We start from the raw sequence: 22889 nt of genomic DNA on the forward strand, positions 1-22889 counted from the left end.
ACAGATTGTGAATCGATTTCAGCCTGAAACCGATCACAATCTGTGGTGATGGTTCTGCCGCCACTCCCCCCCCCCCCGCCCTCCCCTGCATACATTACCTGCTCCGGCCGGCGCGACTCCCCCCGGTCTCCGCTGTCTTCCTTTCCGCTTTGGTCTGGTCTCAGGGTCCGGCAGGCTTCACGTCTCCCTGTCTGGGGGAAGTTTAAACAGTAGAGCACCCTCTACTGTTTAAACTTCCTGCCGGGACAGGAAGAAGTGAAGCCTGCTGGATCCGGAGCCCAGCGCGGAGAAGGAGCAGCGGTGACTGGGGGGATACGCGCGGGCGGAGCAGGTGATGTATTGCAGCTGTATTGTGTCGGGCACTCGAACTCCGCTAGCGACGCGTTCCCTACCCGCGGGCGATCGACGGTAATTTCCCGCACGGAGCGATCGACGGGACCGATCAATTTCGGGACGAAATAGATCGAAATTTAGCGTTAACGTTAACGATTTAACAGCAGATAGGCCTAGGGTATGGCCAGCTTCCTGAACCGACAAGAAATCCACTCTATAATGTTTCATGAAGGTTGTCGGTGTCTTCCAAGTGGCTGCCTGACATATTTGCGCAATGAAGCTCCTGCCTTTTCTGCCCAGGAGGTAGCCATTGCCCTTGAAGAATGTGCTGTTAAAGTCTTAAGCTGCCCATACACTAGGCCGATTCCCCGCCGATCAACAGCAGATTCGATCACTGGGATCGAATCTGCTGTCACATCGTTCCCGCTACGCGCTAAATTTCGATCTATTTCGTCCGATCCCGTTGATCGCTCCGTGCGGAAAATTACCGTCGATCGCCCGCGGGTAGGGAGCGCGTCGCTAGCGGCGTTCGAGTGCCCGACGACCGAAGCAATAGAGCGGCAATACGTTACCTGCTCCACCGGCGCGACTGCCCCTGGACACCACTGCTCCGTCTCCGCGCTGGTCTGGTTTAGTCTCCGGCATGCTTCACTTCTTCCTGCCCGGCAGGAAGTTTAAACAGTAGAGGGCGCTCTACTGTTTAAACTTCCTGCCGGGCAGGAAGAAGTGAAGCATGCCGGACCCGGAGACCAGACCAGCACGGAGACGGAGTAGCGGTGACCGGGGGCAGTCGCGCCGGCGGAGCAGGTAATGTATGCGGGCGGACGGGGGCAGAAGCAGCAGCACCACCACCACAGATTGTGAACGGTTTCAGGCTGAAATCGGTTCACAATCTGTTTGCTGTAAAGGCAGCCATACGATCCCTCTCTGATCAGATTCGATCAGAGAGGGGTCTATCTGTTGGTCGAATCTGATGGCAAATCGACCAGTGTATGGCCACCTTTAGGTACTACTTTGCTATTCAACTGATAGGCTTCACTTATCACTTTCTTAATCCACCTAGCCAATGTTGATTTTGAAGCTTGGAGCCCTTTGTTTGGACCTGAATAAGTTACAAACAGTCTATTTGATCGCCTAAACTTCTTTGTCTTGTTAAGGTTAGGTATTGTATCATTGTTCTTTTCACGTCCAGGATATATTGTTTTTCCTTGTCGTTTGACGCGCTATGACAGAAGGAGGGTATTATCTCCTATTGACAGTGGCGTAGCTAAGGAGCTGTGGGCCCCGATGCTAGTTTTACAATGGGGCCCGCCAAGCACTCTATACATAATAATTGATACGGCGCACCAAAACCTGCCAATGGTAACTACAGTGTCAGAGGTGCAAGAAGGGGATGGGGAACAGTTTGTTAATGATTACCACTATTCAAAGTATCTATAGAAGTGATTATTATGAGCACAGGACCAATAGAGAGCTAATACTGGAGTTGAGGGAGTCCCCTTCGGGGCCCCTCTGGCCCAAGGGCCCCGATGCGGTCGCTACCTCTGCACCCCCTATTGCTACGCCCCTGCCTATTGAGTTTGGTGAAACTTCGTCACTACCTTTGGCAGGTAGTTAGGATCTGGAGTAAGTACAATTTTATCTGGGAAAATTGTGAGAAAGGGGTCCCTAATGGATAAACCTTGTATGTCGCTTACTCTTTTTGCTGACGTTATCGCTATTAAAAATAGCGTTTTTAACGTGAGTCTTCCGATGTCTAGCTCCTGTAAAGGTTCATAAGTTGACTTCATCAACATCTGTAACACTAATGGTAAATCCCATTGAGGAACTATCTTTGTTTTGATAGGAGCCGACCTTTCCACTGCTGTCAATTTTTTTAATGAAAGTTTCCTTCGCCAAAGGTCTATCCAGATATAGTGACAAGACGGTGCATTGTACTCTCAGTGTGCTCAGTGCCAACCCCATCTCTACTCCTTTTTGAAAAAAAATCTAAAATATCTGCGATACTGTGCCTGTGCCTGTTCTCTCTTGTGCACCAGGACAAATACACCTTCCATACTTTCCCATAAATCTTTCAGGTAACCGGCTTTCTGCATTTTTTAATAGAGTCTGTACTACGGTACAAAGTTGGTACAAAGTTGAGACAGGGCATCTACTGCTGTTGCCTGACCGTTTCTGTGAAGGGAAATGAATATTTCCAGTTTCTTGTTGTCTGGGCTGGAAAACAGGTCTATCTCTGGTTTTATCCACCTTACTGCTACAATACATCTCTGCCCTTTATCTGACTCAGAAAGCCCTTCAGCGCTAGCCCTACTGCTTTTAATTCTTTTGCATTCGATGACTGCTGTTGATCGTTCCTGTCCCATCGACCTTGTAGGTGAGACTCCCTGCAAACTGCCCCCCATCCGCTGCTGCTTGCATCTGTCAAGATTGTCACTACCTCCTGTTGAGCCCATCTTCTGCCCTTTGACAGATTTTCCTCCACCCACCATGCAAATGAGTTCTTCACCTCCTCTGGAATTCTTATGTGGGTGTCTAGAGTTTTTGGCAACTTGTCCCAAATGTCTAGAAGAAAGTTTTGCAGCCTCCTGCTTTGAAGCTGAGCCCATGTAATAGCTGGGATCGATGAGGTCATTAACCCTACCACTCTCATTAACTCTCTTATTGTTACTTTTGGCTGGCACCCTAACTGTACTACAGCCTCCCTTAGTATCTGCTTTTTTTCTTCGGGTAGAACATTTTTTGTCTGGTTTGAATCTATTTGGTATCCAAGAAAGGTTACCTCCTGGCAGTGGCGTAGCTAAGAAACTGTGTGCCCTGATGCAAATTTTACAATGGGGCCCCCCTAGCACTCTATACGTAGCAATTGATACAACGCACCAAAATTTGCCAATGGCAACTACAGTGTCAGAGGTGAAAGAAGGGGATGGGGAACAGTTTTTTAATGATTACTACTATTCATAGTATCTATAGAAGTGATTATTATGAGCACAGGACCAATAGAGGGCTAATACTGTAGTTGAAGGTGGGCCCTTCGGGGCCCCTCTGGCCCAAGGGCCCCGATGCGGCCGCTACCTCTGCAACCCCTATTGCTACGCCCCTGCCTCCTGGGCTGGAACCAAGTTTGATTTCTGGAAATTGATGATCCAACCCAGCCTTGAAAACATCTGCATTACTATTCGTTTGTGTGTCTCTATCCTTTCTCTCAATTGTGCATGTATCAATATGTCGTCTAAGTATGGTATGATCGATATGCCCTGCAGTCTTAAAGATAACCTAAAGGCAAAAAAAAAATGAGATTAACTCATATGGGGCTTCCCTCAGCCCCCTGCAGCCGATCGGTGCCCTCGCAGCCCCGCTCCGATGGCCCAGGACCCGCCGGCGACGACTTCCGGTTTCGCCGTCACCGGCCGACAGGCATGGGAACGCGAGTGATTCTTCGCGTTCCCAGCCTGTATATCGCCCCCTATGCTGCTATTGCGGCCAGGAGGGAGCGGAGCTGCGAGGGCACCGATTGTCTGCAGGGGGCTGAGGGAAGCCCCAGGTGAGTTAATCTCATTTTTTTTTGCCTTTAGGTTCACTTTAAAGGCTTCATGATCTCTGCGATCACCTTTATGAACACCCTGGGAGCGGATGCTATTCCAAAGGGAAGGGCCACAAACTGGTAGTGAAATGTGTGCGATTCTGTTTTTATCGCGAACCTTAAATACTTCTGATGCTTTTCCCAGATTGGTACATGCAGGTAGGCATCCTGCAAGTCTAGATTCACAAAAAAATCCCCCTTGTTCAGTAATTGGCGTACTGAATAAATACTCTCCATTCTGAATTTTTTTGTACTTCAGGAATGGATTTAGTCTTTTTAAATTCAAAATGAAACGAAATTTGCCTGTTGGCTTCTTTATTAGGAATACATGAGAATAGAACCCCCGGTTCCTTTCTGTCTCTGGCACTGGTTTTATTACTTTCATTGACAAAAAAGAAGAAGTTCTTGCTTTCATTCCTAATGCCATCTGTAAGCCTTTCGGGAGAGGATTGAGAAAAAAACCTGTCCGGAGGAAAAACTAAAAACTCTAGGCGGTAACCTTCCCTTGTAATGTTCAACACAAAAATATCTGGGTTTGTCTTTTCCCATTCCTCCAGAAAAAAAACTCAGTTTTCCCTCCACCTCTGAGTCATTTGGTTTATTTAGTAATCTCTGGTCTCCCAAGTACAAAGCCTCCCCTGCCTCTTCCCTTGGGAAACCATTTTCTTTGAAAACTTGCACCTCTTCCCTGCTCTTTATCACTTTTTGGATGCACAAAGGCTTTCTTGGAAAAAGGATTTTTTCTTTTTGTTACGAAATTGATTTCCTCTTTCGGCTGACCTCTTTAGTATATTCTCCAACTCTGAACCAAAGAGAAGTCCGCCTTCAAAGGGTAGAGCACATCATTTATTCTTAGATGTTAGGTTGCCCTCCCACGTTTTTAACCATAGAGCACTACGAGCTGAATTTAAAGAGAACCCGAGGTGTGTTTAAAGAATTTTATCTGCATACAGAGGCTGGATCTGCCTATACAGCCCAGCCTCTGTTGCTATCCCAACCCCCCCTAAGGTCCCCCTGCACTCTGCAATCCCTCATAAATCACAGCCATGCTGTGAGGCTGTGTTTACATCTGTAGTCTCAGCTGCTCCCCCGCCTCCTGCATAGCTCCGGTCCCTGCCCCCTTCCCTTCTCTCCAATCAGCAGGGAGGGAAGGGATGCAGGCGAGGACTGGAGTTCTGCAAGAGGCGGGGAGAGCAGCAGACTGACACTATAGAGATAAACACAGCCAGCTCTGACAAGCTGTTTGTCAGCAGCATGGCTGTGATTTATGAGGGATTGCAGAGTGCAGGGGGACCTTAGGGGGGTTTAGGATAGCAAAAGAGGCTGGGCTGTATAGGCAGATCCAGCCTCTGTATGCAGATAATATTCTTCAAACCCACCTCGGGTTCTCTTTAACAACGCCGTGGTGCATGCTGTGATTCTGATTGACTCCGCAGTAGCATCTGCTAGGAAGGCAATTGCTTTAATTACCACTGGAATTGATGCCGAGTAGGAGGCTAGGGGTTCACCTGCCACTATTTTTTCCATTAAATTTTCCATCCATATCTTTAAGTTTCTACTAATACATGTTGCTGACAGATTTGATTTAAACCCAAAAGCAGCTGCCTCCCAAGCTCTTTTTATTAATAATTCAACTTTCTTATCCATGGGGTCCCGTAGTGCCCCTGCGTCCTCATAAGACAGATCCGATTGTTTCGAATATTTAGCTAGAGATGCGTCTATTTTTGGACATTACATCCACTTATCTAAGTCTTGAACTTTAAAAGGAAATTTGCGTTTAGCTGATTTTGGTACAAATACTTTTCTCTTAGGTTCCCTCCATTGTGTCTCTATAATATCTTTTAAGGACTGATGTATTGGAAAAGACCTCCCCTCCTACTGTACTAAACCTCCATACACTTTATCTTGCACAGTAGATTGAGAGGATGGGTCCAGTCAAAAATGGCGTGGGATAAAAAACGGAGCACGGAGACGCCGATAAAATTATTTAAACCGCTATTTATCTTTGTAATGAAAGTGCACTGCAGCTTACCCCTCCTGCTTGTAGTATAGCACCGGCAGACTTTGCAGGATGATCGGCTCAGCAAGTGCCTGCAGGCGCGATGCTTGCAGAGGCTGGGCTGTGCGCTGATAGCCCCACAGTTCCGGTGCTGTTACCGCTCCTCTGCCTGACCAAAAATCATGGAGCACAGTGCAAGCTGGTCAGGCAGAGGAGCGGTAACAGCTCCGGAACTGTGGGGCTATCAGCGCACAGCCCAGCCTCAGCAATCATCGCCGCGGCAGGCACTTGTTAAGCCGTTCATCCTGCAAAGTCTGCCAATGCTATACTTAAAGCAGGAGGGGTAAGCACACTTTCATTACAACAATAAATAGCGTTGTAAATAACCTGCGCCATTTTGTAACAGTGAAAACGCTAAATAGCGTTTAATAAGGTAATTGAATGGGCGCCATTATTTTACCTGCGGTGCTGTGCGCCATTATTATCTGCTCCCGAGAGGATTCCTCTTTAATTTCTTCAGTAGTATAAACTGCTTTGAGTAATTCTTGAGTCTCCTCAGGTAGAAACAAGAATCTTGGGGTTTTATTTTTTATGCTATCATTTTCTGATTCTTCCCCCGAGGGGAAATCTGCATCCCCATAAGCCCTGATGCCTGTTCCTCTTCCTCCTCCTCTTCCTCCTCCTCCTCTTCCTCCTCCTCCTCTTCCATATTTAATTGAGGGAGTGGAAGTAAGGGAATAGAGTTTAAATTTTGATCTGTATTAGAGGGCCCTGGAATCTCTGTATTCGGTCTCCTTTCCTCTTGGCTGTCCTTCATTTCCTGTAAAGCCGTCCTTATCTCTTCCCTCATAGACTCCATAAATTCCTTTACTAGGGTCATAGACTCTGAGGCCATAATGTTATCTGAGCATTTCAAGCACAAGTTCTTTGGCCATGAACTATCCAGTCTCAAAAAACAATTCTGAAATTTTTTAGACTTATTTTCAGCCATTGCCACATTCACGCTGCTTGCCGGAGATTGTGCCACAGAAGTTCCTGCTTCAGCCTGCTCTGTCGGAGTCTCCTGGTTGTCCATCCCTTCAGGGATCTCCGGAAGGTCCGCCTTAAAAAATCTTCCCTTCAGGCATGCTTCCGCTGCGAGTCTCGGCGGCGTCTACCATATATGTTAAAGAATACGCCTCCTCCGAGACTTCCGCATATCCTCCGTCTATATCTGACGTCAGGCGCCGCGAGCGCGCACCTACGTCACAACCGCTCCGCCCCCAGCCTTCGTGCGCTCTCACTCCGGCTGTTGGCGTCTGCAGAGGACAGAACACCGTCGCTGCACTGCTCACCTCTACCCAGTGCTCGCTCAGGTAACGACCGACATGCTGGACTAGGTACCGACCAGATAGTCTTTCTAACGCCTGATCACAGGCCAGGATAGTCAGACATCTTTCCCAAACATCTCAGTATAGCCCCTCATGTACCGGCCCTAGTCTTCTGCTGCTAACTGTGCCCCGGTAGGCCGGAAACACAAGATACTGAGGCAGGAGGGGCAGGGTGGGGGCTTTTAATGCTTCTTGCTGATTGTGTTTCCCCTGGAGGAGGAGCCTGGAGTCTCTCCTTTTCCAGCCGTACAATGGCTTGGTTAGAGAAAGATACATAACAGCAAATAACCTTTAAACAATAAACATTTTTTTGTTACAGGTGATGCGAATCCTGCAATAAATATGCATTGTTTCTTCCTGATTCATGAAAGCAGACCTATTAACATCCTGTGCTTTCAAATGAGCTTATCTACCATCTCTGCCATGGCAGTTATGTGACACAAGGGAGAGATCAAATTACAGCTTGTGAATAGACACAAATGAGGGGGAATTAAACATGCTAAATTCTCGAAATACATACAGGGGGCATTTCTCTGTTTTCCTTTTGTCCTGTGGAAGAGTTCGTCTCCACTTTAACAATGTTGGTGACATGAAAACACTTTCAAAAGAGTTTATTTGAACTCACTAAATAGCAGAAACACTGATTTTTTTTAATTATTATTATTTATTTATCTATTTTTAGCAGACTTTCAAAGTAAATTTATATTTTGCAAAAAAAAAAAAAACCTCCCACTTAATCTTTAATCACATCAAAAATAATCATAAAATTCTGAATCACAATTATGAAAAACCATGGAAAAACATGTCCAGAAATCACAAGGATAAGTGTGAAGGCAGCAAAGCGTTTTGGTTAGAGGAGCGATCTTGTATGTCCTTGTGATGCTTTTTATGTGGTTGCCATTTTTTTTAGGCAAAGCTAAGAATGAAGTACGGGCCAATGTGGAAGTCTACCGTCGCAGAAGTGCAATTTGTGAACATAGCCAGCCCCGAACTCCTGGAGGCCCTGCTAAAGCAGGAGGACAAATACCCCATGAGGGCCGACATGGCAAAGTGGAGGCGACACCGAGATCTCAAGGGCCACAGCTATGGACCCCTGACTGAGTGAGTATCGACTCAGAGTACCGAGAGAACAACCACACATCCGTAGCTAAAGTTTTCCTAAAGGTAGGTGTACGCTCAGGGCTGTTTTTAAGCATAAGCAAGGTAGGCAGATGCTATTAAAAGGGGACCACAGAATGACCACAAGGTCATAGGCCTCTTAAAATCTGAAGCTGTACTGGGTAGGGGGGCATAAATAATCAAATACTCACCGTGCCTCCTGTTCATCCCCCGCTGCTCTTCTCTGGTCCCTCCTGTTCCGACTCCAAACCCAGACGTACTGTACTGCGCATGCACAGTATGTCCGCTCTGGTCCCCTGTGGCCGCGTAGTGATGTCACAGGACAGGATCGTGCTCGCTCCTGCCTTCTGGCGTGAGCACTGATTGGAGACGCGGGGGGAGTGAGCGTGTCTCCAATGTCCTGTGACATCACTCGACGCAGCCACGGGGGAGCAGAACAGACATACTGCACATGCGCGGTACAGTATGTCTGGGTTTGGAGTTGCCGAAGTCGCCCAGGACAACAGGACAGACAGGAGAAGAGCGGCAGGGGACCGAAGGGAACAGGAGGCATGGTGAGTATTTCATTGTAAGAAAAACTAAAATGGTAATTTTTACTAACAGGGTATCCTAAGGGTGACTTAATTGGTAACCAACTACAGACCTGTGGCGAAGTTACCATTCCTATCAAAAGTTATCGAGAAAGCAGTCGCCAACCAGCTGGAAGCCAGGCTTACAGATAACAACATCTTTGATACTTTTCAGTCAGGATTCAGGAAAAGGCACAGCACTGAAACGGCATTAATCCGAGTAATGAATGATCTACTTACTGCAAGGGACAAGGGTGATTGCTCAATTCTGATTCTTCTTGACTTGTCTGCAGCATTTGATACTGTGGATCATGAAATACTAATCCAGCGACTGAAGAATTACTGTGGCCTAAGGGGTACTGTTCTTAGCTGGTTTCAGACCTTCCTATCTGGCAGGACACAGCAAGTATGTCTGGGCACACACTAATCTAATCCAGTGCCACTTGCCTATGGAGTTCCACAGGGTTCTGTACTATCACCATTACTCTTTGCAGTCTACATGCTCCCACTGGGCAAAATAATCCAGAACTATGGCCTAGGATACCATTGTTATGCAGATGACACACAACTGTATCTGTCCTTCAAGCCTGGCACCCAAGACCCATCAGCATCCATAAATGCGTGTCTAGTGGATTTACAAAATTGGATGAACACCAGCTGGCTGAGGCTGAACTCTGACAAAACAGAGGTGTTGGTAGTAGGTGGTCCACACATGATGGATAAAGTTCAAAACGCTCACCACCTCAAACTAGCAATTGGGGGAGATACTGTACAGTATAAAGACTCTGTGCGAAACCTTGGGGTGATCCTGGATGGAAATCTAAAACTCAGACAGCAGGTATCAGCTGTCGTCAAGTCTTCCATCTAAGAAATATAGCGAAGATAAAACACCTTATCCCAGCTGAAGACCTACCTGCCCTGGTTCATGCATTTGTATCCTCCCGCCTAGACTACTGCAACGCCCTGTTCATCGGATCTACAGATAAGGTTCTGCGCCCCTTACAGCTAGTACAGAATGCTGCAGCCAGACTCCTAGCCAATGCCCCCCGCAGCTCACACATCACCCCAGTACTGCAAACTCTTCACTGGTTGCCAGTAAAATGGAGAATCAAATTTTAAGATCTGCCTGCTGACATTCAAGGCTCTACACCACATGGGACCCAAATACATAGCGGATCTATTGGAACTTTATGCCCCTCCACGCACCCTCCGCTCTGCCAACAAGATGAAGCTGGTTATTCCCAGGATACAGGGTCGCTCGTAAACTACGCCAGCGCGAATCTACGCGTCGTAGTACGCATTTACGCATCGTAGTTCGTAGGCGAAGTTTAAGAACTACACATATGCATTTCCCCGTAGTCGTAGTCCCGCTATGAGAAGCTTCGCCCGATACGCGTAGTTGACGTATGTATTGCGAAGTCAACTACGCGTGCGGTAACTGCATCTATATGGATCATTGCGCATGCGCAGAAATATTATTGCCCTTTTATACGCAGACATTTCCGCATTGGAAGGTGGAATGTATGCTTATATTAGTTTATACACGCACATAGGTAGCAGATTATTGCGGAAATGTTTCCGCATAAGGGCATAAGCGGTTGCATCAACTACGCTTCGCACTACGCGAAGCTTGCGTATTTTAACGCGTAGTCTACCTAATGCAAACGTAGCGGAGTTTCTGATTGTGTAGCCGTAGATTGCGAAGCGTATTTGCGTAATAATACGCGTAGTTCCAGCGTAGCGAAGTTGGCTGACTACGACCATCCTTGGCAGGATACACTTAACATTTGGTGCTCGGGCCTTTTCCTATGCAGCCCCTACTCTACGGAACTCACTTCCACAGTCAGTACGAGAGGCTCCTTCTCTGGACAGCTTTAAAAAAAAGGCTAAAAACTCACCTCTTTTCCCGAGCCTTTGAGACTGCATAATGCAGAGTCATAGCGCTTTGAGTCCCCAGGGAGAAAGCGCTATATAAATATTATTGTTATTGTTAAATATTGGTTTGGCAAGTCCTATTTATGTGCTAATTAAGCTTGTAATGGTTTACATTTGTTCTTTATTGATTCTAGTAATACAATACAAAGCAGTACAATATTCAAGACAGGACAGACCCAGGCTATACATGACTGGTGTAATAACAACAACAACAAATAACATTTGTAAAGCGCTTTTCTCCCGTGGGACTCAAAGCGCATAAGCATGGCTCCGACCATGGTGGTACAGAGGAAGAATTTTATAAGTCTGGAAATGCAAGCTAAACAGGTGGCTTTTCGGTCTGGATTTGAATAGCTCCAGGGATGGTGCTGTCTTTACTGGGTGTGGCAGGGAGTTCCAAAGAGTACGGGCAGCATGACAGAAGGCTCTATCTCCAGATTTTTTGAGGTGCACTCTGGGAGTGACCAAGTTTATAGAACTTGCTGATCTGAGGTTGTGAGAGGTGTGGTGCAGCTTCAGCAAGTTCTTCATGTATCCAGGGCCCAGATTGTGCAGGGATTTGAATGTCGGCAGTCCAATCTTGAAGAGTATTCTCCATTTTACTGGTAGCCAGTGCAGTGAGCGTAGGATCGGTTTAATGTGACAGTGGCGTGGCTGGTTTGTTAGCAATCTGGCAGCAGCATTCTGCACTAATTGCAGGGTACACAGGTCCTTTTTGGGGAGGCCAGCATAAAGGGCATTGCAGTAGTCCAGCCGTGATGTGATGAAGGCGTGAAGTAGGGTTGGAAGATCCTCTGGGGGAATCAGATGTTTAATCTTTGCAATGTTCTTCAGATGAAAGTAGGAAGATTTAACTACAGATGAAATTTAGTTTATGAAACTCAATTCCCCATCGATTAGTACGCCAAGGCTGCGCACAAGGTTGGAGCTGTTTATGTCTGACTTCCCAATCCTGATTGGTGTTGCTTTAGGATAGAGCTGTTTTGATGGCGAGTGCTGGCTTTAGACAAACAGGACCTCAGTTTTGTCAGCATTCAGTTTCAACCAGTTATCATTCATCCGTGCCTGTAGCTCAGCTAAGCAAGAGTTTATTTTTGGAGTAGGGTCTGTTCCACCAGGTTTGAAGGACAGGTATAGCTGTGTGTCATCGGCGTAGCAGTGGTACATCAGGCCATGACGTTGGATAAGTGTACCGAGTGGCAACATGTAGATTGCAAACAGCAGAGGGGATAAGATTGATCCTTGTGGCACTCCGAATTGTAGAGGTGCAGGTTTGGACATTATAGGACCTAGGGATACTCTCTGTGTTCTGTCAGTCAGGAATGATCTGAACCACTGGAGGACTGATCCACTGATGCCACAGTACTCCTGCAGTCTGTTAAGCAGGATTTCGTGGTCAACTGTATCAAAAGCCGCTGAGAGATCCAACAGGATTAGGATGGAGCATTCCCCTCTGTCCCTTGCCATGAGCAGGTCGTTGCAGACTTGGATGAGGGCTGTTTCACAGCTGTGGTGTTTCTTAAAGCCAGATTGTAGAGGGTCCAGGATGTTGTTTACTGACAGCCTGGTTTCAAGTTGCAGATAGACAGCCTTTTCAATAACTTCACCTAAGAAGGGGAGGTTGGAGACAGGTCTGTAGCTGCTCATAGCATCTGGATCCATGGAAGGTTTTTTCAGAAGGGGATTGATGATTCCTTCTTTTAGAGAGGTAGGAAACCTCCCTGCTTGCAGAGAGCAATTTACTATTTTGTGAAATGCTGGACCAAGCAGGTCAGGACATTTCAGCATATGTTTAGTTGGTCCAGGGTCCAGGTCGCAGGTTATCTGGCGGAGGCGACGGAGGATGTCTGAGATCTCTTCCTCACTAATACTTTTGAAGTCAGTCCAGGGTGTTAGGTTGTTTTTGCAGCTAATTCCATTAGTTGCATGAGTTTTGGGTGCTGTGGACTGAATGAGAGACCGAATAGAGGATACTTTGTCAACAAAGTAGCAAGCAAATTTCTCGCATAGCTCCTTTGAGGGAGTTATAGTAGGTTTTAGACAGGATGGGTTACATAGTCTATCAACTGTGCAAAATAGTTGGGCTGGCCTGTTGGCGGCCTTTGCGATCTGGTTCTGTGTAATATCTATCGCTGCAGGAATTACTTGCTCTTAGCGGCCTTGTGGCTCTCGGTCTTCTTGGGCATCAGCACAGCCTGGATGTTGGGCAGGAAGCCCCCCTGAGCGATGGTCACCCCACCCAGCAGCTTGTTGAGCTGTAAAATTACGCGTAAGTCTTCGTAAAATTACGCATACCTAGCAATTACGGTAGACAGTGTAATTACGATACCACTTAACTCCTTACGCATAAATAATTACGCGTAAGACCGTAAGTTACGCGTAGCGCTTACGCGTAAATTTACATTGAATTACGATGCGTAATTACGCTCATGCGTAATTTCGGCCCAGCACTGAGAATGTCAGCAGGACAGCCAGGCAATCTGCATTGTTTAAAAGGAAATAAATATGGCAGCTTCCATATCCCTCTCAGTTCAGGTGTGCTTTAAAAGCACACAGGAATAATAAGAAAAAAATGCATTTTCTCAGTTTTTGGCCATTATAGTTTTAAAATAAAACATGCTACTGTGGATAAAAGCCACACATTTTATTTGCTCCAGCTATTACAACTTTTAAAAATGTCCATAGTATGGTGACAATATTTTATTTTGAAAGAAAGGTGTATTTTTACAGTTTTGCATCACTGCAAGCCATTATTTGCAAAAATAACAGTAATATAACCCCATGAGTCTGACCGACGTATTCAAATAGTTGAGTCCCTAGAGTTACAATTTATGGTGTGTTTTTTTTTTATATATATATATATACAAATGATTTATTTTTGTAACTATGGGAAAGTGGAGGAGGTAAGGGGTTAATTTGAATGGGGGGATATTTCTTTTTATTCAAACTAATGAATTAGGGTGTAGTTGTGCGATTTGGCCACTAGATGCTGCTGTTGCATTTACCTTATGCAGCTGAGCTGCTCTCATTATTTGGCATTTCATTAACCCTTTCATGGTGTCCACAGACAGGGCCACCGCTGGCATGTGCTGCGCACAATGATGAACAAGAACATTGCAAAGCCCGGAGACGTGGTCCGGTACACGGACTCTCTGAACGAGGTGATCGGCGAACTACTGACCAAGATCAAACAGCTGACAGAGGCAAACCCGTCTGGACTGGAGGTGAAGAACGTCGCTGAACTCATGTATTCTTTCGCCTTTGAAAGTAAGTTGGGGTGCTTTCTTATCACCTGAGGCCGCTGCCACTATAATGCATGTTGGGCCTCATGCACACAAAATCTCCCTGGTGCTTATAACTTTGGTGCATTAAAGGATACCCGAAGTGACATGTGACATGATGAGATAGACATGGGGATGTACAGTGCCTAGCACACAAATAACTATGCTGTCTTCCTTTTTTTTCTTTCTCTGCCTGAAAGAGTTAAATATCAGGTATGTAAGTAGCTGACTCAGTCCTGACTCAGGCAGGAAGTAGCTACAGTGTGACCCTCACTGATAAGAAATTCCAACTTTAAAACACTTTCCTAGCAGAAAATAGCTTCTGAGAGCAGGAAAGAGATAAAAAGGGAAATTTCTTATCAGTGAGGGTCACAGTGTAGTCACTTCCTGTCTGAGTCAGGACTGAGTCAGCCACTTACATACCTGATATTTAACTCTTTCAGGCAGAGAAAGAAAAAAATGAAACACAGCATAGTAGTTTGTGTGCTAGGCACTGTACATACACATGTCTATCTCATCATGTCACATGTCACTTCGGGTATCCTTTAAACAACAAGAAAAAAAACCTCAACTATAGTTGGAGAGCCAGACGCTCGGGCTTGCAGTGCTTCCCGATCCTCTCTTCTTCACTTTGCTGATCTCTTCTCACTGGTCAATGGAGCTATGAGAAGGGTAATTGGGTATCATCCAATTACAGCAGCCCTTCTCTTTGATGAATAGCTCCCTTGAGCATCAGTTTCCTTCTTCATGCGTTGTTCCCTATTTTAAGCCTCCTCTTTCATACGTAGTATCCCCTCTTTTATGTCCAGGTGCCCCCTTGGCTTTCAATTGCCGGAGCTCATGGCCTTTGTGGCCTTTCCAAAATTTCGGCCCTGCCTGGCAACCCTCTTGGATGAGGCGGTTGGAGCGAAACATCACTGGGCAAGACGACCAATGGATGCCTTCCTAAGAAAGGATCTGGTTCCCTCCCCACAGATCAATATTCCTTTACTGCCCAAATATCTGCCTGAGGCCCTCAGGATCTGTTTCAGCCATGCTTTGAAATCGCCAGCGATTTGCAAAGTGCTAGGTTAATTAATATTAAAGTGGTCTGAAACGCCGACATGACATTCAATAAAAATGTGTTTTCCTACTTTTTATTACTCATACAGTTATCATATTTGCTTTTGTGCACGAGTAATATTGTCTGTTTACAAATAACAAGTTTCCAAAGTGTAGTTTTTCTTGCCCTGAAAGCTGCCATTGCATTTTATTCCAACTGCTTTTTACTATATATTAAAATCTTCTAATGAGCTGTTCTGAACGCATACATATGAATTGGCCACTGGGAGACCTGGGCGCAGGATACAGCCGGTATGGCTTATCCTGCTGCTGCACAAGTTCCCGGCGGCATTAAATACTATTCCCCCTCTAGGTCCATGTGGATGGTGGGGAATGATGCAATAGCTGGAGGCCGAATTACAGTGTTTTAGAAGCAACTTCAGCTCCGTCTCTGATGCCGCCGAAGTAACTCACTGTGCACCGCTATAGCCGTAATTCCTATTACAGTCTATGGTGGTGCCGGCTGCGCCCAAATCTTTGGAACTGTGTGTGTGCCTGAAGCACAGAGAGCTTCTCAGAGACAGTGTTGCCAACTCATCCCTTTAATTACTGACACATATGAATTATACAGGGTTTGTGGCTAGGTAGATGCAGTTAAGGCACTGATTATGTGCAAATAGCCCCAGAACCTGTATAACTTAGATGTGTCAGTAATTAAAGGGATGAGTTGGCAACACTGCTCAGAGAGTGTTTTCAGTTGTTTACACACAAATGTAACAACATTGGAATGTAAACAAAGATACTGTTATCTCCAGTCTGGATGCGGATTTGAAGCTGAATAGCCTTTCCATAGCAGGACAAAGTGCTGTGTTTAACCATTTCAGTGATGTTCTGCTACAATTTTTTTTTTCTGGGATGGTAGCTTTAAAGCTGTAAGGAATCTTTTAGAGCAAAGTAGAAATGCTGGCTTTCAGACCACGGAACCCACAGGAGCAAAGGTGATTTCCACAGAGCGCAATCCCGGGTCCTTATTTCCACAAAGCGCAATTGGGGGTTATGGAGTATAGGATTGCTGCAAAATCACTTTGCAAGCGTTGTACAAAAGTAATTTTGCAGCAATTTTACTATCCACAAGGGAAATAAATGAAAAAGAAAAATCGCTAATCGTGATCAGTGTACAAAAGGCTTTAAAGGACTTACGAGGCGAAATGAGGGAAAAAAGTTAATCACTTGCCTCATCTTTTCAGGCACGGAGGACACCGTCCACGCCCTCCGTGCCGATCCGCCGGGTCCACCCGCTCATTAGCCCCCCGGGCCGGCTGCTGACCCCACGGCCCGGGTCGGGCTCTCTTGTCTCTCCTAAAATGGCCTCTTGCACTGGCCGCGGCTGCGCAGTCCGCATAGCCGCGCAGCTCTAGGGCCAACCTCCCCGATTAACGCTACGTAGCGTGGATCAGGGGGGTTGGCCCTAGAGCTGCGCGGCCGCACTCGTGGCTATGCGGACTGCGCAGCCGCGGCCAGAGCAAGCGGCCATTTTAGGAGAGGCAAGAGAGCCCGACCCGGGCCGTGGGGTCGGCAGCCGGCCCGGGGGGCTAATGAGCGGTTGGACCCGGCGGATCGGCAAGGAGGGCATGGACGGCGTCCTCCGTGCCTGAAAAGATGAGGCAAGTGATTAACTTTTTTTTCCTCGTTTCGCTTCGTAAGTCCTTTAAAATCACCCGAAATCGGGAAATGCAGCAAAATTGATACACAAAGCGCAATCGCAGACGCAGGCGCTTCTTTCAGTGGGCCCCAGCGTACCTGAAGCAAAATTTAGAGAAAAAGTTAGATAATTATGCCCAGTAGAGGGAAGCCTCTGGATAATCCAGAGCCTTACCCAATCCCCCTCGAGTTCGCCATTTCAGCGCTCCCGTCCATTTTGTTTGCGCAGCCATGTACATGAGCACCCACGCAGCACAGACGCAAGAAGGCCCACAACTCTGCAGTAGCACAAAGCCGCTTGTGCACGACCAGCTCCATGCTACTGCACAGGTGCGCACCGTCAGTGAGCCTGCGCAGGGCTGCCGCACTCATGCGCTGGCGGGAGCGCGGTCACAATGGAGAAGAGGGTGACGTCGAGCAGTAATAGTCTAAAGTGGGTCTGACCTCAGAACTTCCTCTCTGCTCTAAAAAAAAATGAGCAACAGCATAATAACCTTTACAGAAACACATTTCTTTGTTACAGCTGACACAAATCCTGCAATAAATCTGCAGTGCGTCTACTTCCTGCTTTGATGGAAGCAGATACAAGGTTAACATCCCGTGTTTCCAAATTAGCTGCTCTGCTGAAGCCCCCGAGATTCCTGAGCTGACACCGCTGAGAGATCAAATTACAGTTGTGATAAGACACAGATGAGGGGAAATTAGGCAGGCTAAACTCTCTAAATACATACAGGGTGTATTTCTCTGTTTTCCTTCTGTCCTGTGCAAGAGTTCAGATCCACTTTAAAGGGAACCTGATAAGAAAGACATCTCAGGTACCATACTTACCTGTGGATTCCTTTGGCCCCCTTGAGGCTGCTCGTCCCTCACCGTCTCCCTAGGTGGCTCCCGTCCCCGGCTGTACAGTCCGGTAGATTGGCCGAGTCACGCTTTGTCGTGCATGCGCGGCCTGGCTGGTTGCACTCACCGTTGCCGTAAGCGTTCTGCGCTTGTGCAGTAACTACTATGCAGGCACAGAATGCTCCCGCCTACGGGGAGCACAACGGGTGCGCCCACATGGCCAGACAGCGGGGAATAGGGGTCACCTGGGGAGATGGCGAGGGACCAAGCGTCCTCAAGGTTGCTTAAAGAAGCCCCAGGTAAGTTTATTTGTTACAGTTGATACAAATCATGCAATAAATCTGCAGACTGTGTACTTCCTGCTTTCATGGTAGCAGACGTATTATTAACATCCTGTGTTTACAAATTAGCTGCTGTGCCGAGGCAGCCAGCTGACACAGCTGAGAGATCAAATTACTGTGGTGATCAGTCACAGATGAGAGGGAATTAGGCTAAACTCCCCAAATACATACAGGGTGCGTTTCTCTAGGTTTTCCTTCTGTCCTGTGCAAGCGTTCAGGTCCACTTTAAGCCTGTGTGGATAGGTGCACAGCTAGAGGCAAGCAGAGCTACACAAAGGTGGTAATGCTAATAATTTACAACAATAAACATGATTGCTTTCAGTATTTGACTTTGATCAGTTTTGGATGTTTTTTACATCCCAGCACAGGACACGGCAGATAGATTACACAGTTATTTTTTTTTTATTTAAAGAAATAAAAACAAAAATGTATAAAATAAATATTGTTATCAAAACCTAATATATATATTATCCCATTTCTCTACCGCCATTCCATTGGGCATAAGGCATCTGTGAGATTATCTTTGAGACACGGCTGGGGTGTTTGAAAAGTGAAATCTCGGAGGAAACCCGAAATATGATTCGCTCGGTGGGAACTATGATGGAGAACCAGGTGATCATCGAGCACCTGCCTGAGTGGACCAGCAGTTGGCTGCCTTACTGGGAACGTTTCGTAGAAAGTTGGGATACGCTCTTTGCCTACGGTAAGTCACGCCTAGATGTACATGAAATACAGAAGTCTGCCCTCTTAAAGGGAATCTGAAGTGAAAATAAAGTTATGATATAATGATTTGTATGTGTAGTACAGCTATAAAATAGAACATTAGTAGCAAAGATATGAGTCTAATATTGTTTCCAGTACAGAAAGGGTTAAGAAACGTCACTTGTTATCTACTATGCAAAAGAGCTTCTCTGAGCTCTCCACCAAGCTTGGTTGGCTACAGAGTACTGTTTTCTAAAGCACTTATCTCAACCTGTCTCTCACTGTTTCTTGTTTGTTTAACCACCCTGGCGTTCTAATAAGATCGCCAGGGAGGCTGCGGGAGGGTTTTATTTTAATTAAAAAAAAACTATTTCAACTGAAAGTTGGCTGCATGAAAGCCCACTAGAGGGCGCTCCGGATGCGTTCTTCTGATCGCCTCCGGCGGCCAGAAGTAACACGGAAGGCCGCAATGAGTGGCCTTCCGTGTTTCGCTTACCTCGTCGCCATGGCGACGAGCGGAGTGATGTCATGGACAGCCTGACGTCAGCCGCCTCCGATCCAGCCCTTAGCGCTGGCCGGAACTTTTTGTTCCGGCTACGCTGGGCTCAGGCGGCCGGGGGGACCCTCTTTCGCCGCTGCATGCGGCGGATCGCCGCGCTGCAGCGGCGATCAGGTAGCACACGCGGCTGGCAAAGTGCCAGCTGCGTGTGCTGCTTTTTATTTGAGCCAAATCGGCCCAGCAGGGCCTGAGCGGCAGGCTCCGGCAGTACTGGACGAGCTGAGCTCGTCCAGACCGCTCAGCAGGTTAAGGTTTTTTTTGTCAGGAATTTCAAAGGGTCATTTGCTCTGCTCTGTTTTACCATTTAAAATACAGAGCGCAGGGCCCCCAACCGCCCCGTTTTCGCCGGGACGGTCCCGATTTTGGGGGTCCCCCCCTTAGTCCCGGCCGCTGGGGGAAGAGGGGAAAAAAACGATCGAGGCACCAGCCCGGGATGCGTATGCGGCATCGATGGCCGCCGCCATTAAACCTCTCCCTCCCTCCCTCGTAATATGCCCCCCAGTGTCCCCCCCCCCCCCCCCCCGTAGAGTAAACAAATGGGCAGCGGAGCGGGCTGTAACTCCTACCAGTGCCTCTCCGCACCGGGATCTCATGTTGACTTCTCGGCTTCCGGCTTCCTATGACGTCACAGGAAGCCGAGAAGACAACATGAGATCCCGGACGGTGCAGAGAGGCAATGGTAGGAGTTACAGCCCGCTCCGCTGCACATTTGTTTACTCTGCGGGGGGGAAGGGGACACTGGGGGGCATATTAGGAGGGAGGGAGGGAGAAGTTTAATGGCGGCGGCCATCGATGCCGCATACGCATCACGGGCTGGTGCCTCAATCGTTTTTTTCCCCTCTCTGCCCACCTACTCTCACCCTCCTCCCCACCCACTGGCACCCTCACGCACCTCCCCTTTCGGGAGTAATTAATACAATTATTAATTAAGAATATTTGAAAAAAAAAATGGTGGGCGTGTCTAGGGGGTTGGGGGTGTGGCCATGGGTGTGACCTAAGTGTCCCGTTTTGTAAAAGTTAAATGTTGGGAGGTATGAAAGCGTAATTTGTAAACTGCAAATCAGAATCTTTTATTTTGCCAAGTACGTCAGGAGTCGCGTCCGGAATTGGGCTTGGCATACACAGGGCTGAAAAGCGGCAGTACAGTACAAAATAACAATGCAGTACTGTACACACAATACAATACACTAAAATACAACAAGCAAAAAACTTCAAAACTTCAATATAGTGCAAATAGAAAAACAGAGACAACAGATAAATGGCAATATTACTGCATAGGCTGCCTCAATATAGAGATGGCCACAGATTTGAGCAGGGTGTGTCGGTGTGGTCAAGTATTATCAGTAAATAATAGAGAATGATAAAATGTTATATAATGTTATAGAAAAACAGCGATATAACTGAAAATAAAAATGAGACTCTTTTCTTTACTAACAATGTTCTATTAATTGTACTACACATACAACTCATTATACCATACTTTTTTTTTCTTTTCAGTGACACTTTAAAACACCTACAGAGGGCGCCGTAGTGGCTGCAGGTCTGGCGCTTTGAGTTCGCCAGGAGAAAAGCGCGATATAAATGTTCTCTTGTCTAATTCTTAGTACGCACAATGCAATTTCTTGTCAGATTGACGGTCAAAAATTTCCAGCAGGTCTGGTCCATTTTCCGATCACTTCTATAGAAAATCGATCCGAAAAACGATCAGAAATCAGATTGGAACTGTTGGAAATTATCGATTCGACCGTTGCCCTAATGGTAAATTGCCTCGTGTGTACCAGGCATAAAGCAGAAGGTTGGAGTGAGCTCTGAGATCTCCCACAATGCATCACTGCTGAATATGCAAATTATCTTTGTTGTCCCTCATAGCTAAACAGACCTCCAGAGCCGCTGGAATGCAATGATGTGTCGGCAAGGTGTAAGCACCGCGGTACGGTAATGCACGGCGCTTGGTAGTGGTAGTCTATGGGCGACTCAGATAGTGTAAACGGCGGAGTACATCATGGTGGCATAGCGAGTGATGGCGGGAATCCCATTGATGCAGGAAGTATGTCACTGAGCGGGGACGGTGCTATGCATATCACTCTGTCGGCACACTCTGCCGCAAGGTCATATGATTGTTTTTTGCGTTGCTCTGCGATGCAGCAGGAACATTGCATCGCACCGCAAAACACAATAGGCCTGATTCACAAAGCGCTGGTAGCCTAGTTAGCATGCCTAAAGACTTTGGGCGTGCTAACTAGGGTGCTAAGTAGGGTGCTAAGTAGTTAGCACGCACCAAGCTAAATCCGTTCGCGTGCTAAGTTTCGCGTTCGCGTGCTAAGTTTAGCGCTGCCGGTGCGCGCAAAAATGGGGCACCCCAAAACATCGCATAGGATGCGCCATAAATGTCGCATGGGGGGGCGCATCCAATGCGACGTTTTGGGCGCATCGAGTGCCCCGTTTTTGTCACACCCGGTGCAACATTTCGCGCGCACAGGGCAGCGCTAAACTTAGCACATGAACGCAAAATGTAGTGCGCGAGCGCTAATTAGCGCACGCAAAGTATGTTTAGGCATGCTAAGGGGCTTTTCACAAGCATGCTAACAGTTAGCACCGCTTTGTGAATCAAGCCCAATGTGCAAAACCGTCCTTAAAGGGGAACTGAAGTAAGAGGTATACGGAGGCTGCCATATTTATTTACTTTTAAGCAATACCAGTTGCCTGGCAGCCGTGCTGATCCTCTGCCTCTAATACTATTAGCCATAGCCCCTGAACAAGCATGCAGCAGATCAGGTGTTTCAGACTTCAAAGTCAGATCTGACAAGACTAGCTGCATGCTTGTTTCTGGTGTTATTCAGATACTACTGCAGAGAAATAGACCAGCAGGGCTGCCAGGCAACTATTCAATCCAGGCTGCCTGGAGCTATTCAAATCCAGACTGAAAAGCCACCTGTTTAGCCTGGCATTTCCAGACTTATAAAATGTCTTCCTCTGTACCACGATGGTCGGAGCCATGCTTATGCGCATTGAGTCCCATGGGAGAAAAGCGCTTTACAAATGTTATTTGTTGTTGTTGTTGTTGTTGGTATTGATTAAAAGGAAATAAATATGGCAGCCTCCGTATACCTCTTACTTCAGGTATACTTCTGAAAACTGGAAGCCCTGCTTTATATTCTACTATGACTTCTCTTCGTACTTGCAGGGTCAAAAATGATTAATATGAAGATGGAGGACATTGAAAGACGCCTGCAGAGAGGGGACGACCTGGGAGGAGCTTATATCACCTACCTGCTGACCAATGGGAAGCTGAGCCTGAAAGAGGTGGTGGGACTAATGCCAGAGCTGCTGCAAGCTGGGATAGATACGGTCCGTCCGCTTTCTGATTCCGTTATATATTCGTGATGGGACTGATTTACTAAGGCAGCTCCAGCTGGGAAATCATAAGTAATTCAGCAAACCTGGACTGGATACTTAAAAGGTCGCCATTAACCATACAATCCACTGGGCGATTGATTGTATAATTCAATTGTTCAA

At 46.8% G+C, this 22889-nt stretch overlaps 1 protein-coding gene across 1 annotated transcript in view; it reads left to right on the forward strand.

Moving 5' to 3' along the window:
- LOC137525167 (sterol 26-hydroxylase, mitochondrial-like) overlaps nt 1-22889 on the forward strand; it is a 44803-nt gene that overhangs the window by 8355 nt on the left and 13559 nt on the right. The window contains exons 2-5 of the mRNA XM_068246044.1: nt 8196-8386; nt 13976-14175; nt 18618-18815; nt 22558-22721. Coding sequence (XP_068102145.1) covers nt 8196-8386; nt 13976-14175; nt 18618-18815; nt 22558-22721 — 753 coding nt within the window. The remainder of the gene's footprint in view (nt 1-8195; nt 8387-13975; nt 14176-18617; nt 18816-22557; nt 22722-22889) is intronic.

The sequence above is a fragment of the Hyperolius riggenbachi genome, chromosome 7, assembly GCF_040937935.1.
Source record: "Hyperolius riggenbachi isolate aHypRig1 chromosome 7, aHypRig1.pri, whole genome shotgun sequence".
NCBI lineage: Eukaryota > Metazoa > Chordata > Amphibia > Anura > Hyperoliidae > Hyperolius > Hyperolius riggenbachi.